General features: G+C 35.7%; 1 protein-coding gene across 1 annotated transcript in view; it reads left to right on the top strand.

Annotated features, from left to right (window-relative positions):
* The first annotated feature begins 4,773 nt into the window (after nucleotides 1-4,773).
* LOC133877300 (cleavage and polyadenylation specificity factor subunit 3-II) overlaps nucleotides 4,774-16,062 on the top strand; it is a 45,344-nt gene continuing 34,055 nt past the window's right edge. The window contains exons 1-5 of the mRNA XM_062315557.1: nucleotides 4,774-4,944; nucleotides 5,030-5,207; nucleotides 5,318-5,390; nucleotides 5,698-5,815; nucleotides 13,446-13,519. Of these exons, the coding sequence (XP_062171541.1) occupies nucleotides 4,920-4,944; nucleotides 5,030-5,207; nucleotides 5,318-5,390; nucleotides 5,698-5,815; nucleotides 13,446-13,519 (468 nt within the window). The 5' untranslated portion in view covers nucleotides 4,774-4,919. The remainder of the gene's footprint in view (nucleotides 4,945-5,029; nucleotides 5,208-5,317; nucleotides 5,391-5,697; nucleotides 5,816-13,445; nucleotides 13,520-16,062) is intronic.

Here is a 16,062-nt window from a genome sequence, read left to right as displayed (position 1 = left end):
AAGATTCGCAAAAGCAATCAAGAATGGAATTCAAATCTGACAATTTCAGATCTGAAAAATTAAAGCATAGACTGGTGTAATTAATTAAAGAATTCACAAATCTGAATTCCTGAATCAAGTACACGAGTAACCAATTGTAAAAATCACAGATCTGAATTCTAACACACGATTTTGTTTTATTTTTTATTTTTTATTTTTTTCGAACAGAACACACGAAATTAATAAGAATGAAGAAAGGAGTTGTAGATCCAAATGCAAGAACTAAAAAAAAAAAGAAGAGAAGAAAAAGAAAAGGAAAAGGATAAATAAGACCTGATTTGGAGCCTGAGCTCTGATACCAAATGATGTGAATCCACAGGATGAAATCCCCTTTGAACCCACAATCAAATTGAAACCTACCCAAGAAAGCCAAAAATCAAGTCAAGAAGATCTAGACCCGTTGAAATCTTGTTTCAAGAACCTAAATTTGGTTAGAATGCCACAAGGGTTTGCCTTTGATAAGTTCTTAGTTCAATCAAGAACAAGTAGAGAAAACTGAAAAAGTTTTCTATGAAGAACAAAACTTCATTCACAATCAACTTGTCTAGTATATGCGGCTACAAGTCTTTTTAAAACCTCTCCATAAAACCCTAACCCTACTAAGGCCTACATCAATTAAAAGACATGGGCTGAACATCTTCAAGCCCAAAATATCCTAAACTACACTTCTATAGCTAATAAAAGAAGTCCACTTAATAAAACAAATAGGCCTAAAGGGCTACAACCATAGAAACATAAAAATAGGCCCACATGCCTATACTTAGTGAAATAAAGAGTTTGCAAGAAACCACTAGGCTATGCCGCCCCCATCTGTTGTTTGTATCACATGAATTAAAGTTGGTTCTTCTTCTTTCAAGCCCATCTTGAATGTTGGAGTCTTGCTCGATAAATTTGCAAACTCGGCCCAAGTGGATTGCACCAATCCTTGCATTGCCTCCTTGATCTTCTTCGCCCTTGACTTTGTGATTGGCCCATCTGGAACTTGTAAGGGATCTTTTAGATTCGGCCTACCATGGGGCCCATCAGGTACCATCTCAACGTGTTTCGCAACATGCCTTTACCATGTGGGTACAATGAACTATTTAACTTCAGGCACTCATCGCTACGAATAATAATCGAGAACTGCTTCGCCAAATTGAAGAGGAGATGGCGTATATTAAATGATATGCATGGGTACTTATTGGTCCATCAACCTACCATTATAATGGCATGCTGCACGCTACACAATTTCATCGGGGTACACAATCCGAATGATGAAATCTTCAACGGCACTGATGCAGCAGAACCAGAAATGGACGTCGATCAGACAGAGACAAGTGAGCAGCCAGATGAATATGGCAACAACAATGAGGCAAGCCCTTCAAATCCAGGGTAGGGCAACAACGATGAGGCAGGCCCTTCAAATTCAGAACATTATGACTTCTCCCAAGCAGCTGCTGTTGAAATGGGCCAATTTAGAGTAAGCATTGCACAAGCAATGTGGGAAACCAGTCATGGACACTACAATGCGGATAATTAAAAAAATTGCAATTATATTGTAGAAGAAGTGTATTTTGTTTTGGATATGCATTAGATATGGTTGTGGTTTTACGAATGTGTTTGGTTAATTTCGAATTAAATATTCTTTTATGTCAAATTTTGTACCTGTATTAATTTTGTTTTACGAGTTTGTTTTAATTTTTTATACCGCATTACCAAGTAGACATGGACGTCGAGGTGAACTGTACATGTGGTGCTGGACCCATGAGACTCCTCGTTTCAAGAACAGAAAGGAATTATGAGGCGTTTTTACAAGTGTCCCCTAGGCAAGGTATGAACTCGTAAAAAAACGCAGGCCTCAAATTGAACCAGCATTTTGATGTTAATGATTTTATATGCATTTGTTGTATTTACCAATAGTAGTCTCATCTCGTTTTAATGTATTATTGTAGAATCATCTCGGAGGTTTCAACTGAGAAGATGAGTTGATGCAAAATTTTGCAGAATCGATACACGAGGACCCCGCTGTGCACTTACATGAGCAGGGCAATGCATCAGGCATGTCGTGGATTGTCAGGGGCATTATGCGATACTGTGGTATTACATGGATTTGCGTCCTGTGTTTGTTAGGGTTACTGTTTTTATTGGTTCTTATCTTTGCCTGAAGTGGTTTGGTTTGTAATGCGGGTGGGATATGAAACCACTGTTTATCATATCATATATTTTGCTTTCACTGGTATTAGTTTATTGTATAATATATATCGGATATTCCTAGGGATCGCTACTTGAACCGTTTTTATTTTTAGTACCGCTCATGAACTGTAATGAAGCTATGCATTTGACTGGATGCCAACCTTTGTTCATAATTTTATATTAGATATATCTTGGCCAAATTAATTTGTGGTAAATGAATATGTCGATAATTTCGGTTTATAATTTAGAATTAATGTAGATAATTTATTTAATTTTAATGAGAATAAAATAGGCATTTTTCATGAGAAATGAGAAGGAAATAATTTATATTAAACTCGGAAAATATTCGTTACTAAATAAAATTAACTAAAATTAATCACAAAATTAAAAGAAAAAAAGTGCTTATCTTAGATTTAATAAAGCAAAATAAATTAAAATCATTAGTCCATAAAATTTAATACTCAATTTTTAATTAGTATACAATGAATATTTCAATCATTATCAAGATTAAGGGAAAATTATAGTTTAGTCCCCTAAATTATCACTCGTTTTGTGTCTAACCCCACAAACTGCCAACACTCCGACTCCGGACCCTCAAACTACCAAAACCTTTGAAAAATGCCACATTTGGTGAAATATCTCCATATTATCCCTGCCACGTGTCATTTTTCAATTAAAAAATATTTTACTAAAAAAAACTAAAAACTAAAATAAAATAAAAAAGTAAACTAAAAACAATTTAATTTTTTTTTTTTTAAAAAAAAAAGGAAAATAGGGTGGCTCGCGTCCACCCCAGGGGTCGGGGCGTGGCGCGCGGCCACCCCCCTCCCCAAGGTGGTGGCCCCCAAAACAATATATTTTCTTTTCTTTTTTCTTTTTTTTTTTAAAAAAATAAATAAAATAAAATTTTAGTTTTTTTAGTTTTTAATTTTTTAATTTTTAGTTTTTTTAGTTTTTTTTTTATTATTATTTTTTAATTGAAAAGTGACACGTGGCAGGGGTAATATGAGGATATTTCGTCAAATAGGGTCTTTTTCAAAGGTTTTGGTAATTTAGGGGACCGAAGTCGGAGTATTGGCAGTTTGTGGGGCTAAAATGATAGTTTTCCCAAGATTAATTTTCATCATACCAATTATTATGCACAACTTTTCATACAATCCAATCATTTCCTATTATTAAAAAATATTTTTTTTCAATCTCAAAAAATTAACTCTTATTTTTATAACACCAATCATTATACACAACTTTTCATACAATCCAATCATTTCCAATCACTTTCTATCATTATAAAACACGTTTTTCCAATCTAAAAAATTCAACACCCAAACACATATTCAAAAAGAATATGAATTCTATTCAACATCCAAACACATTTTCATTGCCTCGAAATCCGCAAACAGGTTCAGAATATTATTCATATTCGAAATATTTAATACCCAAACGGACCATTAGCTACTTCAGTCAGTCTTGACTGTTATGTTGGATTAAAAATCAATTTTTTTAAACAAATATTTCGAAAATACCCTTATTTTGATATTTGAAAAACTGAAATTACCCTTTGACCTTTTCTACTAAATAATAAATAAAAGGCAATTTTGGTTTTTCAATAATCAAAATAAAGGTATTTTCGAAATATTTTTGTCAAATTTAATTTTACATGCATCCAACATAACAGTCAAGACTGACGGAGAGGGTTAAATAATAACAAATTGGTAGTTTGAAGGGTCAATTCATAAAACTTGTCACTTCGTAGTACTTTATAAAAAATGATCGTTAATTTATAGAGCTAAATAATATTTAACCCAAAAAAACAAAAAGAAAAAGAGGGGGTGGAACTCTAATGTATTTGACCCTTAGTCATTTTCTGTTTTGGTGCCGTCTGGGTTGTTGAGTTAATTTGGGCCTTAGGGTGGTCTGAAGCCCAAATAGAAGGCCTTTCTTTCTGCTTAGATTAGAGGTCTTGATGGATTGATTATTTTTTTTTTTTTACATGTTCACACGAGAGGGGAAATGGGGGATTCGAACTAATGACCTCCGCTTCATGAGGCGTGGTCTCCAGCCGATTGAACTACTCCTTGGGAACCTGATGGATTGATGTTGATCAGCAAATTGAGACTGATTTTGTGCTCATGTCTGTGTATTTATTTAGTGGAAATCTTAGTTGGGTTAACCTAATGAATCAACTCTTCTCCTACATTGAGGCTAAGGTTTACAAGCAATAACGTCTAATAAAATTAGACGTGCATTTGCGATTGCAATTTCGTAGACAAAAAGTGCGATTTTAAACTAAATCACAAAAAAATGAACCGTTTAAGAATTGCATTTTTAAAAAATTGCGATTTGAAAATGCAGAAAACTGTTTTCTCAAATCCTAGGCAATGAAGTTTTCTTTTTTAAATGTTGAATTTTAAAGGCTAATTTACGATTTTAAAGGTCAAACTGTGATTTTATCAAACATTTAACTTTATTTTTAAAAATCAAATTTTTAAATCGCATATTTTTAAAGAATACTTTACAACTGACCTACGAATGACTGTCTCTTATAATCATTATTAATGGTAAGTTGTCCCAGACGGTGGATTTTACTTTGAGATATCCCACATAAGCCGTAAAGCCAACCAGCCAAACCAAGAATCAAATTTAAAAAACGGCGCCAAAGTGGGTTGCTAGGGTTCTTTCTTGTTCTTGCAGAAAGGGAAAATCCCGCCATGGCGATTGAGTGTCTCGTTCTCGGTAATCCACTATCTCCCTACTACTATTCTTATGATCTCTAATAACATTCTTAATCCGAACTTTTTGTTTGCGGTTTCTGTTTCAGGCGCTGGGCAAGAAGTCGGGAAGAGCTGCGTGGTCGTGTCGATGAACGGGAAGCGGATAATGTTCGACTGCGGGATGGACATGGCCTATCACGACCACCGCCGCCATCCCGATTTCTCTCGCCTCTCCCAGTCCGGCGATTTCGATGCCGCCCTCACTTGCATTGTCATCACCCACTTGTACGGGCTTCCACCTCCTTGTGATTCTCATTTCATTGTTCATTTATTCAGTTTGATTAAAGTTCCTGGCTTGGTTTACTCGATTTTCATTGATTTTGCAATCGGTTAAGCCATTTGGACCACATTGGTGCTCTTCCTTACTTCACGGAAGTTTGTGGGTATCGTGGGCCGATATACATGACGGTGAGTCTTTCACATGTTTGATGAAATGTTTGGGAAGTATTTTGGTGCTCAATTCCTCCTGATTTCAATGTCGCATGTGTTTTATACAATCTGTCTGTGCATTATATGTCCATATATTCCTTCCCTTCCTGTGCCCCCATATTTCGGACTGCTCACTTGGCTTTTTTAATGACTAAATGATTGAGCTGGGGTGTCAGAGGTACATTGACTTCTCAGATGGCTTATCAAATGTTTCACATGTGGACTTTTGAAATTCATGATTGTCACCAGAATTGGATAATCATGTTGAAACTTAATTGCACTGCAGTATCCAACCAAGGCATTAGCTCCTGCGATGTTGGAGGATTATCGAAAAGTAATGGTTGAGCGAAGAGGTGAAGAGGAACAATTTACCTCGGAGCATATTGTGGAATGCATGAAAAAAGGTACATGCGTTTTTTCTTTTTTCTTTTTCCCCAATTTTTTCTTTTGGGGTGTGACATAAATACGTGTGTTCCAGTCATTTTGGTTTAGTTTAGATAAAGGCCAATTGAAGAATTTTGTATTGAAATTGGGTAGGCCTAGTTGGATGGCTATGATCTATCTAGATCACTGACATGTCCTGATGGGGAGTTATCTCCTAGTTTGCTTTGATAGAGAACCATGAGTGATTCCCATTTGTCCCAAGTATCTTTGTTGAAAAAAGCTCTTATCTAGATATTAGTTTCTTACAATTGATGATCCTATGCCAACATATTCAGTCTTTCTCACTGATATTTTAAGAATTTTCTTTTCAGTGCTTAGCAACTTTGGTTTTTTCGGGACACATTAAATGCTCCTACAAGAAATTATTCTTTGTCTCTTTTTCCCTTTTATGCTAATGGTTGTGTTAAAGAAACCTATATTATTTCTTAAGTTAGCCTGGGCATTCATGGAAAATTTATGTTCTCAAGGTTGAAGATGTTGAACTTTTTCTAGCATTAACTCACCAATTGAGCACATGAAATGTGGAGACATGACCTTTCTATCCTTTCACCTTTGCTTTAACAAATATTAGCTTCTTTTTGTTGCAAATTATGGTTCCCAAAAAGAAAGAAGATACTTGAACTTTCAATGGCATTAGCCAAATATTCCACATTTAGAGTCTTCTCCTTCACTTGATTAGCACATAGCACAATTCTTTTCAAAATTTTATTATTAAGAGACAAAATGGTCAATTAATATTAAATTTAGAGTCATAGACCACATTAAGAAAGCAAAATTAGAGGGTAGAGCTGGCAAAAGTTTAGTATACTCCCTTACCCGCTTGGTTGGACAGGTTTTTCCGTGGCTCTTTGACCTCAGTTTTAAAATGTATTAGGTCTTATTATCTTTATGTATCTCAAATTTTTTTGATATTTCAATGTTTGTAGTTTTATGCTTTATTACATAGCCAGCGTGATCTGCCATGGGAACCACTTCTCACTAAGGCAGCTAGTAGAATACTAGGAAAGACCTTCATCTGGTTTTTATTGATTCAGAAAAAAGTGCAGGATAGAGTTCCTAGGGAGGTAATGTAGTGGGTCTTAGAAAAGGAGGTGCTCTAGCTGAGTACAATAATATAATTAAAGATCTCTTCGAGGGAGTAGTTGTGACCACCCATTCTAAGGGAATACACACCCGAAGGGAGCCACCCTTTGCCTTCATGAGGAAGAGAGATCAAGGAATTTGCAGCGGAAGTTTTTTTTTTTGGCAACTATATAACCATAACATACATAACATTACCAGAGCACTATGAGTATCATGAACTTAAATACCATAACAATTTTTCATACAACATAACTGTCAAAAAATCTTAAACCTCAATCATCAAGATAAATACATGTCCTCAACTGAAGAGTCCAACCTCTCAGAAATACACATCATACTGAAAACCATAAGGGCAGCAACATAAAACCACTACAACTGCACACGTTCGTTAGGCCCTTCATTTCTTTTTCTCTACTTTGCGGCTTGAGCTTCTTGGGCGATCTCTAAGTTCTTGACTTCGATCATGCTCGTTGTAAATTTGCATTTACAGGTGGAAGAGTAAGTTCATGGCTTAGTAAGTATGTAAGGTTAAAGCAATGTGTGATTGTGAGACTTGCCTTTGAACTGTTTTCTCTTTAAACTATATTCCTCTTTATAAATAAACTTTTCTTCAAACAAAAGCTGGTGATCATGTAAAAGAACATGAATACCCTTGAAAGTGTTTCCCTTTTTTCAAAGAATGATTTCCATATAATAATAATGATTGGGGGCTTTGCTATCATTCTTTGTAAAGGACTATTTTTAGTAAATAAAGAGCATGTAACTTTGATCATGATAAACAAAAACAATAATAAATTGTAATTGTAACCCTTGCAAAACAACTTCATTGGTAATTAGAAATCATTACTATAATATACTTTTGAAAAGTAAGTCTTTTCTATAATATACTCTTTACCTTAACTTTAACTTCATTCCATGACCATATGCAAGGCTGTCACCATGGTAATCATTTCTGAGACACTTACCTTTCATTGCTTTCCATTTGATAACCTTCCACTTGGCCTATATCGTACGGTTAACCCCCAACGATCTAGGATTGGTCACCTTCACATTTCCGTCATTTAGTGTGATTGATCTATGCTATTTGTTAGATTATAAATTAAATGATTAAATCCGTCCCTTCCTATAAGCTTAAGCTTTTGGGATAAGTGGTGATTTTAACACTATTATCACTCAATCACTCTACATTGTATATTGGTCATAATCCTCACATCATGGGTGCCTTGGGTCCAACCCGTATACACATACATACATAAATTTCTTTTGTTGTAAAAACCTTCTGAAACAATTATTCTCATATCATAATGATAAATAAACATTACTTCTTGTGTATTTCATAACCTTTTTGATTTTTGTTCCTCTTTTTCTCTATATTATGGGTTTATCTTGTGTACTTTTTGTATATTAAGATTGTGTCCTTCTGTGCTTTTAATGAAATTGAATTACTTATAAAAAAAAACTTTTGTTCTTTCATAATAGTACTTGAACTTTATAAAAATGTATAGATATTTACTTGTATAAATATACACTTCAAAATATTAGGCTCACCATGCATTATATAATACTAAATACTCTAATATAACACATTATTTTTCTGTTTTTAGTCAGGTGTTTCCTTTTATATACTTTCAGTGTAATAAGGAGCGCCTTACGCCTTCAATAAATTTAAATTTACTTATAAAAAAAATAATAATAATAACATGTCTTTATAAAATAATAGTGAAATATATATATATATTTTGGTTCTTTGTTTATTTCAGTCTGCTTAAAACTTAACCTACTTCCCTTGAATTCCCCGCTTCAGTGTCCGATTTTGCATTTGCTACGAGAAATCTTTATGTATGGTCAAGATCGCTAGTAATGTTAAATCATGAATATGATCTACCTATCGAATAACCTTCAATAATCACTTAAATCAAAACCCTATTCAACAAGAACCTATGATCGTGTGGCTAGCAATAAAACCAACCTTGTTAACCCATCATTCTCATGTCCAACTTGTACTTAAAAACCCATATTTTTTCCTTAATTTCAAAATGGTGGCCGGTTATATAGTTTCTCTCACTTGGCCCATTGCATCATTTCACTTTAAAACATCCAGCTAGCCCCAATTTCCATTTGACCCAATAACCAAAATCAAATCATTTCATTTCAGTAGCCCTAAACAAAGTTATTTAATTCCAAATTTTATTCTTCAATTAACCCCAAGGGGGCGCTTTACACGGGTTGAGGTTTAGATAACAGGGGTGGGTAAACGAAGTGACCCTGCCTTGGAGGGGTTCCTCGTTATCAAAAACTTTTACTTTTCAATTATCCAAATTTCAAAATAAATTTCCAAAAATCTACCTTAGTCCAATAATATCCTATAACACTTTTAAATATTTCTTAATAAAATTAAAAGCCTAGAATAAAAAATCCTTGATAATTTATTCCAAATAATCCCATAATTCAGCAAAAATCCTTAATAATTAAAATTAAAACCTATAAAATAATATTCACCAGATATTCATTGGAATGTAAGCTTAACCTCATTCTTTAGGGTGTTGTGTTCAGCTAGAGTGAGATGAGGTAGTGAAGATAAGCTATGGTGGGTCCCCTCCAAAAGAGGGTAGGTTATAGTTAGATCCTTCTTTTATTCCTTGGTCTGTAGTGAAGGATACTGCTTCCTTTGAAAGAGTGTTTAGCAGACTAAGGTTTCTTGAGGGCGTGAATTGTCTTGGGTTATGCCTAGACGTGTAGTTGACTTGTATGCTTGGTGGCTATCAGTAGTACGTAGAGTATTGCTATGCGGAAGATGGTGCCTACGTGCCTTTTATGGTGGTTATGGATGAAAAGGAATGACATTTTTTGAGGACCGTGAGAGGACTTCGGTGGAGATTAAGTATTTTTCTTTAAAACTTCGTATCTTTAGACAATTACTTATGTTTCTTATTTAACAACTAGTTATAGTGATTTTCTTATTCTTTTTTGCTTCTCCTAGTTAGGTGCTTCCTCTTATATACTTTTTGTGTACTTTGAGCACTCCCATCTGATTATGCATATTTCTATGCAAAATGGCTTAAAAAAACCTACTTTTTTTAGTTTAGCTAACCACTTTTCAAAGTCTCCATCTAATCGTTTATCCAAATTTCTTATCTATTTATTAAAATAATAGTTTTTTATTTTTAGTTAAAAACCCATCTCCACCAAAAAAAACACCAATTGAACACCATCTGCTGACAACATAACTCGACCATCACCAGCCCAGAATACAAGAAGCCAATCATCAATCATCACAGCAAACCAATCCACTTTTTTTTTTATTATTTGATGAATAACTTTTTATAACCACAGCAATCTCAAAAACAAACATGGCAAAGAACTAATGTAATAGAAACAGTTATACAATTATCTCCCCCACCTATCAATACGCCAATTCACTTTTACAAACCAAAAGAGAGCAAAACAGAATTCTGCAGAAAAAAAAAAAAAAAAACCAACATCAGCCGAACAAAACATTCTGCAGAAATAGAGAACAAGCACAAAGCTACACTAAACCCCATTCTCAGTACCCCAGTTTTACAACATATATCTATCAGATACTCCTAAGCTTGTTGTTGGAATGGTTGTCTTTCCTGGTTGCTGGCGGCTCCGGCTTCCTCATTTTGAGAGGCTGTGGCATCACCAACATATTTCATACATTCACTCCTCATCACGCGAAAGAGAGACCCACTCGCCAAAATGGCCGAAGCAACAAAGATTAGCGAATGAGTTTTTCAAAGATCAATCCAGGGCTTGAGCATGAAAGCAAAGATAAGGAAAAGGAGCAAGAACTGGGTGATCATTTATGGGTTTTGTAGAGAAAGTGAGAAATGAGAAAAAAGAACAATAAAATGAAAAAGAAAGCAAGAGAAAGGGAGAGAAATGAATTAAAAAAAAATACATCTGTGAACAGGTCACACCACATGTGGCGTGATACTGTTCACGAACCGATTTTGGACTCCCTTTACATAAGCCGATGAAAGAGGATTTTGGCATTTTCCTTGGCCATTTTAGCTAAAAGTGCAAGATGGCTAATTCACTGTGGCTGCTCTTAGGGTGCCTTTATGCTTTTAAAGATATTTGTTGATTACTTATAAAAAAAAAAATCACCAAATTAAAAATACCACAATAACATTAAAACATTCCTTCTCTCAAAAAGGATTTTAAGTCTCACTTATCCCAAGAATAAGTTATTCATTTGATTTTAACAAAATAATTCCATTTTTTAAAGAATAATTCCTTAAAACTCATCAAAATTAATATTCCATCCATAAAAGAATATACATCTAAAGAAAATTGGCCATGGGATTTTATGCATCCTTTTTTTTTTCATGAGTAAGGGAAAATTCATTAAAAGCGCAAAGAGCGATCAAGTACACAGGAGTTCTACAAGAACGACAACTAAGAAGAGGAAAACAATACAAGAAAATCATGATAATTAATCACTATAGGGGCAAGGAATGCAGCCGTCCAATAATACAAAGAAAGAAAAAAGAAATAAGCTCCTCAATGGTTCTTTTTTTGACCTTAAACTGTCTATCGTTGTGCTCCCTCCACAAGCACCATAAGAGGCAACAATGGACCATCTTCCACACAACCGCATTCCGAGAGTTACCACCCGTCCACCAACAAGCAAATAGATCTACCACTGGACGAGGCATAACCCAAGACAGACTGAAGCGACTAAAAATGGCATTCCAAAAAACTCAAGCGACCTCACCATGAAGGAGTAGATGATCCACAGACTACCCATTCTTTTTTTACATGCAACATCTATCAATCACAATGACTTGCCTCTTTCTGAGATTGTCCAAAGTAAGGATCTTCCCCAGAGCTGCCACCCAAGCGAAAAAAGCCACTTTTAAAGGAACTTTGGTCTACCAAATACTTTTCCAGGGGAAATGAGTTGTCTCCTTGTAAGCAAGAATCTTATAGAAAGATCTAACATCAAACTTCCTTTTGCGTGAAGGAGACCACCAAAACTTGTCTTCCCCATCACAATCAAGTTTGATAGAATACAATAAGGTGAAGAAGGAAGCCAAGACGTCCACCTCCCAATCATGGGCCGCTTGAATGAACCTGACATCCCACTAAAAAGATCCGTTCTCAAAATCATATAGGTTGCAACAAGCGAGTTCTTGTCGCAAGCAATGTCATACAAACTTGGAAAAGCTTCCTTAAGAGGCATCTCTCCGCACCACACATCATCCCAGAATTTGATCCTGGATCCATCTCCCAGAACAAGCCTGGTATGGCTACTAAATAAGCTCCACCCCTTCTAGATGTTCTTCCAAAGCCCTACTCCGTAAGACCCAGGGGGATCTAAAGAACACCAACCAGCCCAAGTAGAACCGTACTTAGCATCCACAATTGATCTCCACGAGGCCTCTCTCTTATGCTCATAACGCCACAACCACTTCCCTAATAAAGCCTTATTAAAGGCCCTCAAATTCCGGATACCCAAACCACCTTTTGAAATAGGGGAACAAACCGTGGACCAGCTAACCGAATGATATTTGAAATCTTCACCAAGACCTCCCCACAAAAAATCACGATGAAGCTTCTCTATATGGCTAGCAACACTTGAAGGATCACACACCAATGACAGTTCAGTCAACTCCACAACAGTTAATGCAAGCCCTTATTCCGAGCATTAGTTGCATACACCGACGACAACACATAACCACCAAGCATTGAAGAGGAAACTGATCAATTACAGCAACTGCATAATCAGATTTGTTGCATAATCTGCACAACTGCATAACTTAAAGTGTTCAGTTAATTATGAGGGGTCCAACCATGGCAAAGCACAAAGTAGTGTTGTTGTGGGATTTTGTTTCTTTGGGTTGTTGGGTTCTTTATTTGCTTGGGCTATTTTGTGGGTCTTGGGTTATTTTAGTTCTTGCTTCTTTGTTCTTATTTTCTTTCTTTTGTTTGGTGTCCTTGTGTATACTTCTAGTGTACTTTAGGGGCGCCTTACGCTTTTTATAAAATGTGCTTGCTTATCTATAAAAAAAAAACCTATGCCATTTGTGTTAGAGACGAAGAGAGAAAGACTAAAAGGCAAATCTAAACTTTTGAAACCCTAAGGGTTGCTAATAAAAAAAAAGTATATATATAAATATAAAAATAAAATATATGTTATAGTTGGTTAGGTTTGGGTATGTTGGGTTCCCCAATACCCCAAACCCAACACCCAACCCAACCATGTCGGTAATACTTCCTCCCCTATCGACTGATTGACTGTGGGAGGCGGAAAACTGACTGAACCTTGTTGGTTTGGGTCGAGTGTCGTTGGGTTAGTTGGTTTGGACCGACTTGATGCTCAGCCCTACTTCTAATGCTCCACTTTTGGCTATTTAGACATATATTTAAACAAGGATACTTCTTTTTTGGGCATATTGTGTGCTCTCCAAATTCAGCATCGTCTACTTTTATCATATCTTGTCTTTGACTTTGTTGTTTTGATTTGATTCATTATTGCAGTTATAGCAGTGGATTTGAAGCAGACTGTTCAGGTTGATAAAGAACTTCAGATTCGTGCCTACTATGCAGGACACGTAAAGCTTCTGAACTTCATCTATAATTACATTCTCTGTTGACCACAATTTTTCCACACACATTGACTTATTATCCTTCTATTTCAAGTTTATCCAAACTTGTACAAATTTCTTATTATCTTTCTAGTATGTTTATTTTGTCTGAGATTGTCATTGTTATGCTCCTGTGCTCTCTTCTAGTTATGAACTTACCTCCTTAATTTCACTTCAAACACTGTTGATTAAGTGTACCTCTTTATATGCAAGCTTAGTTTCCCAGTTGGAACTGAATTGGTATTTGGCTGCTAAAATTTTGTTGCCGCTCTCTTTGGGTCTAAAACGTATAGGAAAAAATGTTGGAATCAAGGCTTAGTTTTATTGATTCGAGTTTACACATATAGTGCAAAACACACACGGCATTCTTGATGCCAAAGCAAGTAGCTTTGGAATTCTCAGAGGCTTTAAATCTAGGAAATAGGGTGAAAAGTTTTGTCATGGGTTGAATCCCAGGCATGTGTGAGTTGTGTATTACCTATCCAAAGAAAAAAGAAAAGAAAAAGAGGGGGTAGAACTCTAATGTATTTGACCCTCAGTCACTTTCTTTTTTGGTGCCATCTGGGTTGTTGAGTTTATTTGGGCCCTAGTGTGGTCTCAAGCCCCAATAGAAGGCATTTCTTTCTGCTCAGATTAGAGGTCCTGATGGATTGATATTGATTAGCAAATTGAGACTAATTTTTTGCTCACGTCTGTGTCTTTATTCAGTGCAAAGTAGAGAAAAAGACAAAGGATATATCAGGAAACCTTCTTATGGATGCTTATATGATGGGCTCTGAGCTTTGAAACCTGAGGTTTTAGGCCTAGGGATCATGAATAAGAGCTTTAGTATTTGTAGGTGGTTCAAAAAGGATATAAGATCTAATGGCAAAGAGGGGCTGCAACAGGGAGCACAGGTTGCATGGTTATCTGGTAGCAGTAGGAAAATATATTTTTCAAATACACGTGTAAAAAAAAAAATAGATATATATTTTTTTACTAGATTTTCTCATATCACCAACAGTTGACAGGTTTTCTATTTTTCCAGTAGAAATTGGGAGGTAGAGAACTCAAAGTTGCCTCAGCACCTTAGTGGAAATCTTAGTTGGGTCAACCTAATGAATGAACTCTTTTCCTACATTGAGGTTAAGGTTTACAAGCAGTTTAATGCCTTTTAAGCTAATAACGTCTAATTTTATTAAGAATGACTGTCTCTGGGTGTTATAAACTAAAGCAGTTTCTGGAAGGAGCTTGTTTCATTTTGAGATGTTGAAGAAGTAGGAATTACAGCTCAAAGAGATGAGTGGAAATGTATAAAGAAGAAAGAGGCCTGTGGCTTTTGAATGAAAATGGGATCTCATCCAACTATAAATAAGCTGAAGCAAATTATATGGCAGAGGACTTTTTACAAACTTGATTTTCCGAATAGGAATACTAAACGGAAGCCTAGACGTCCATAAGTTTGATTGTGTGATCAATCTTGGTTGATTTTGTTGCTGTTTTGTGTATTGAACTTGAGTATTTTCTTATGTTAAGGCATTTAATTTTTATGTTATAAGTCATGTGACTTTTTAATTAGGAATGTGACCTCTGTAGGTTAGATTTAGAACTATTAGAATAGATTTCAATTAGTGGTTGTGATAGCGTCTTAGCTAGGGACAACTTACTGTCTTATTTAAGAGTTTTATGAAGTTGTAACAACAGCTTTTTCCAGAGAATTGAATGAACTTTCAGCCAATGTTTGTGGCTTTTCTCTCCCTTTCACTTGAGGATTGAGTTTGGTGTTCTCGCTAAATTTGATATCTTGAACTAACTCTATGATTTCCGTTCTTAAACTCTCATTTTCTCTCATTCATATTTGGAATTGCATCAGTTGGTATCAGAGCAAGTTCTGATCCGGAGGAATTGAGTGGGGATTTGGGGTATTTTCTTTAAGGTTTGCAAGATGCTGCAAAAGAGAAAGAATCAGCCTCATGGAACAGCTCCTCCACCAAATCAGAACTCTGCATTTCATCAATAACTAGTGGTTGGTATGATTGAAGATTTCAGAAGGTAGATTGAAGCTTTAGCCCAGCGCTTTGCATACAGATAGAATCCTTCTCTAGATGGCAATGCCCTAGCAGAGCAGCCTACAACTAGTCCAATTCGGGTTGTATGGTGGCTTCTAGAGGGCAATCGCAAGGATCTAATGCGGGCAGCTGCTCCATAACAATTGGACCTCAAAAGGACAGCACCAATACTCCTCAACCACGACAAAATATTGGGTCATCTAATTCTAAACCGCAAACCAATGGTGCAGCCATTAAGTGTTACAAGTGTGGAGAAGTAGGACCCAAGTCTTCTGATTGTCGAAAAGCATGTAGTTGTGAAGGAAAACAATTGCTTATGGTTGATTATCAAGAAGAAGAAGAGCCACAAGAATATGAGCCGTACTCTGATGAGGAAGATGAAGAGGTAGTGGTTAAAGGTGATGGCGGTCCGTGGCTTGTCATGCGAAAGGTTCTTTTAACATCGTGATACAAGGATGATAA

Source organism: Alnus glutinosa, chromosome 1 (genome assembly GCF_958979055.1).
Source record: "Alnus glutinosa chromosome 1, dhAlnGlut1.1, whole genome shotgun sequence".
In the NCBI taxonomy this organism is placed as follows: Eukaryota; Viridiplantae; Streptophyta; class Magnoliopsida; order Fagales; family Betulaceae; genus Alnus; species Alnus glutinosa.
The sequence above is the reverse complement of the archived record's forward strand: the minus strand, read 5'-3'. Positions and strand labels throughout refer to the sequence as shown.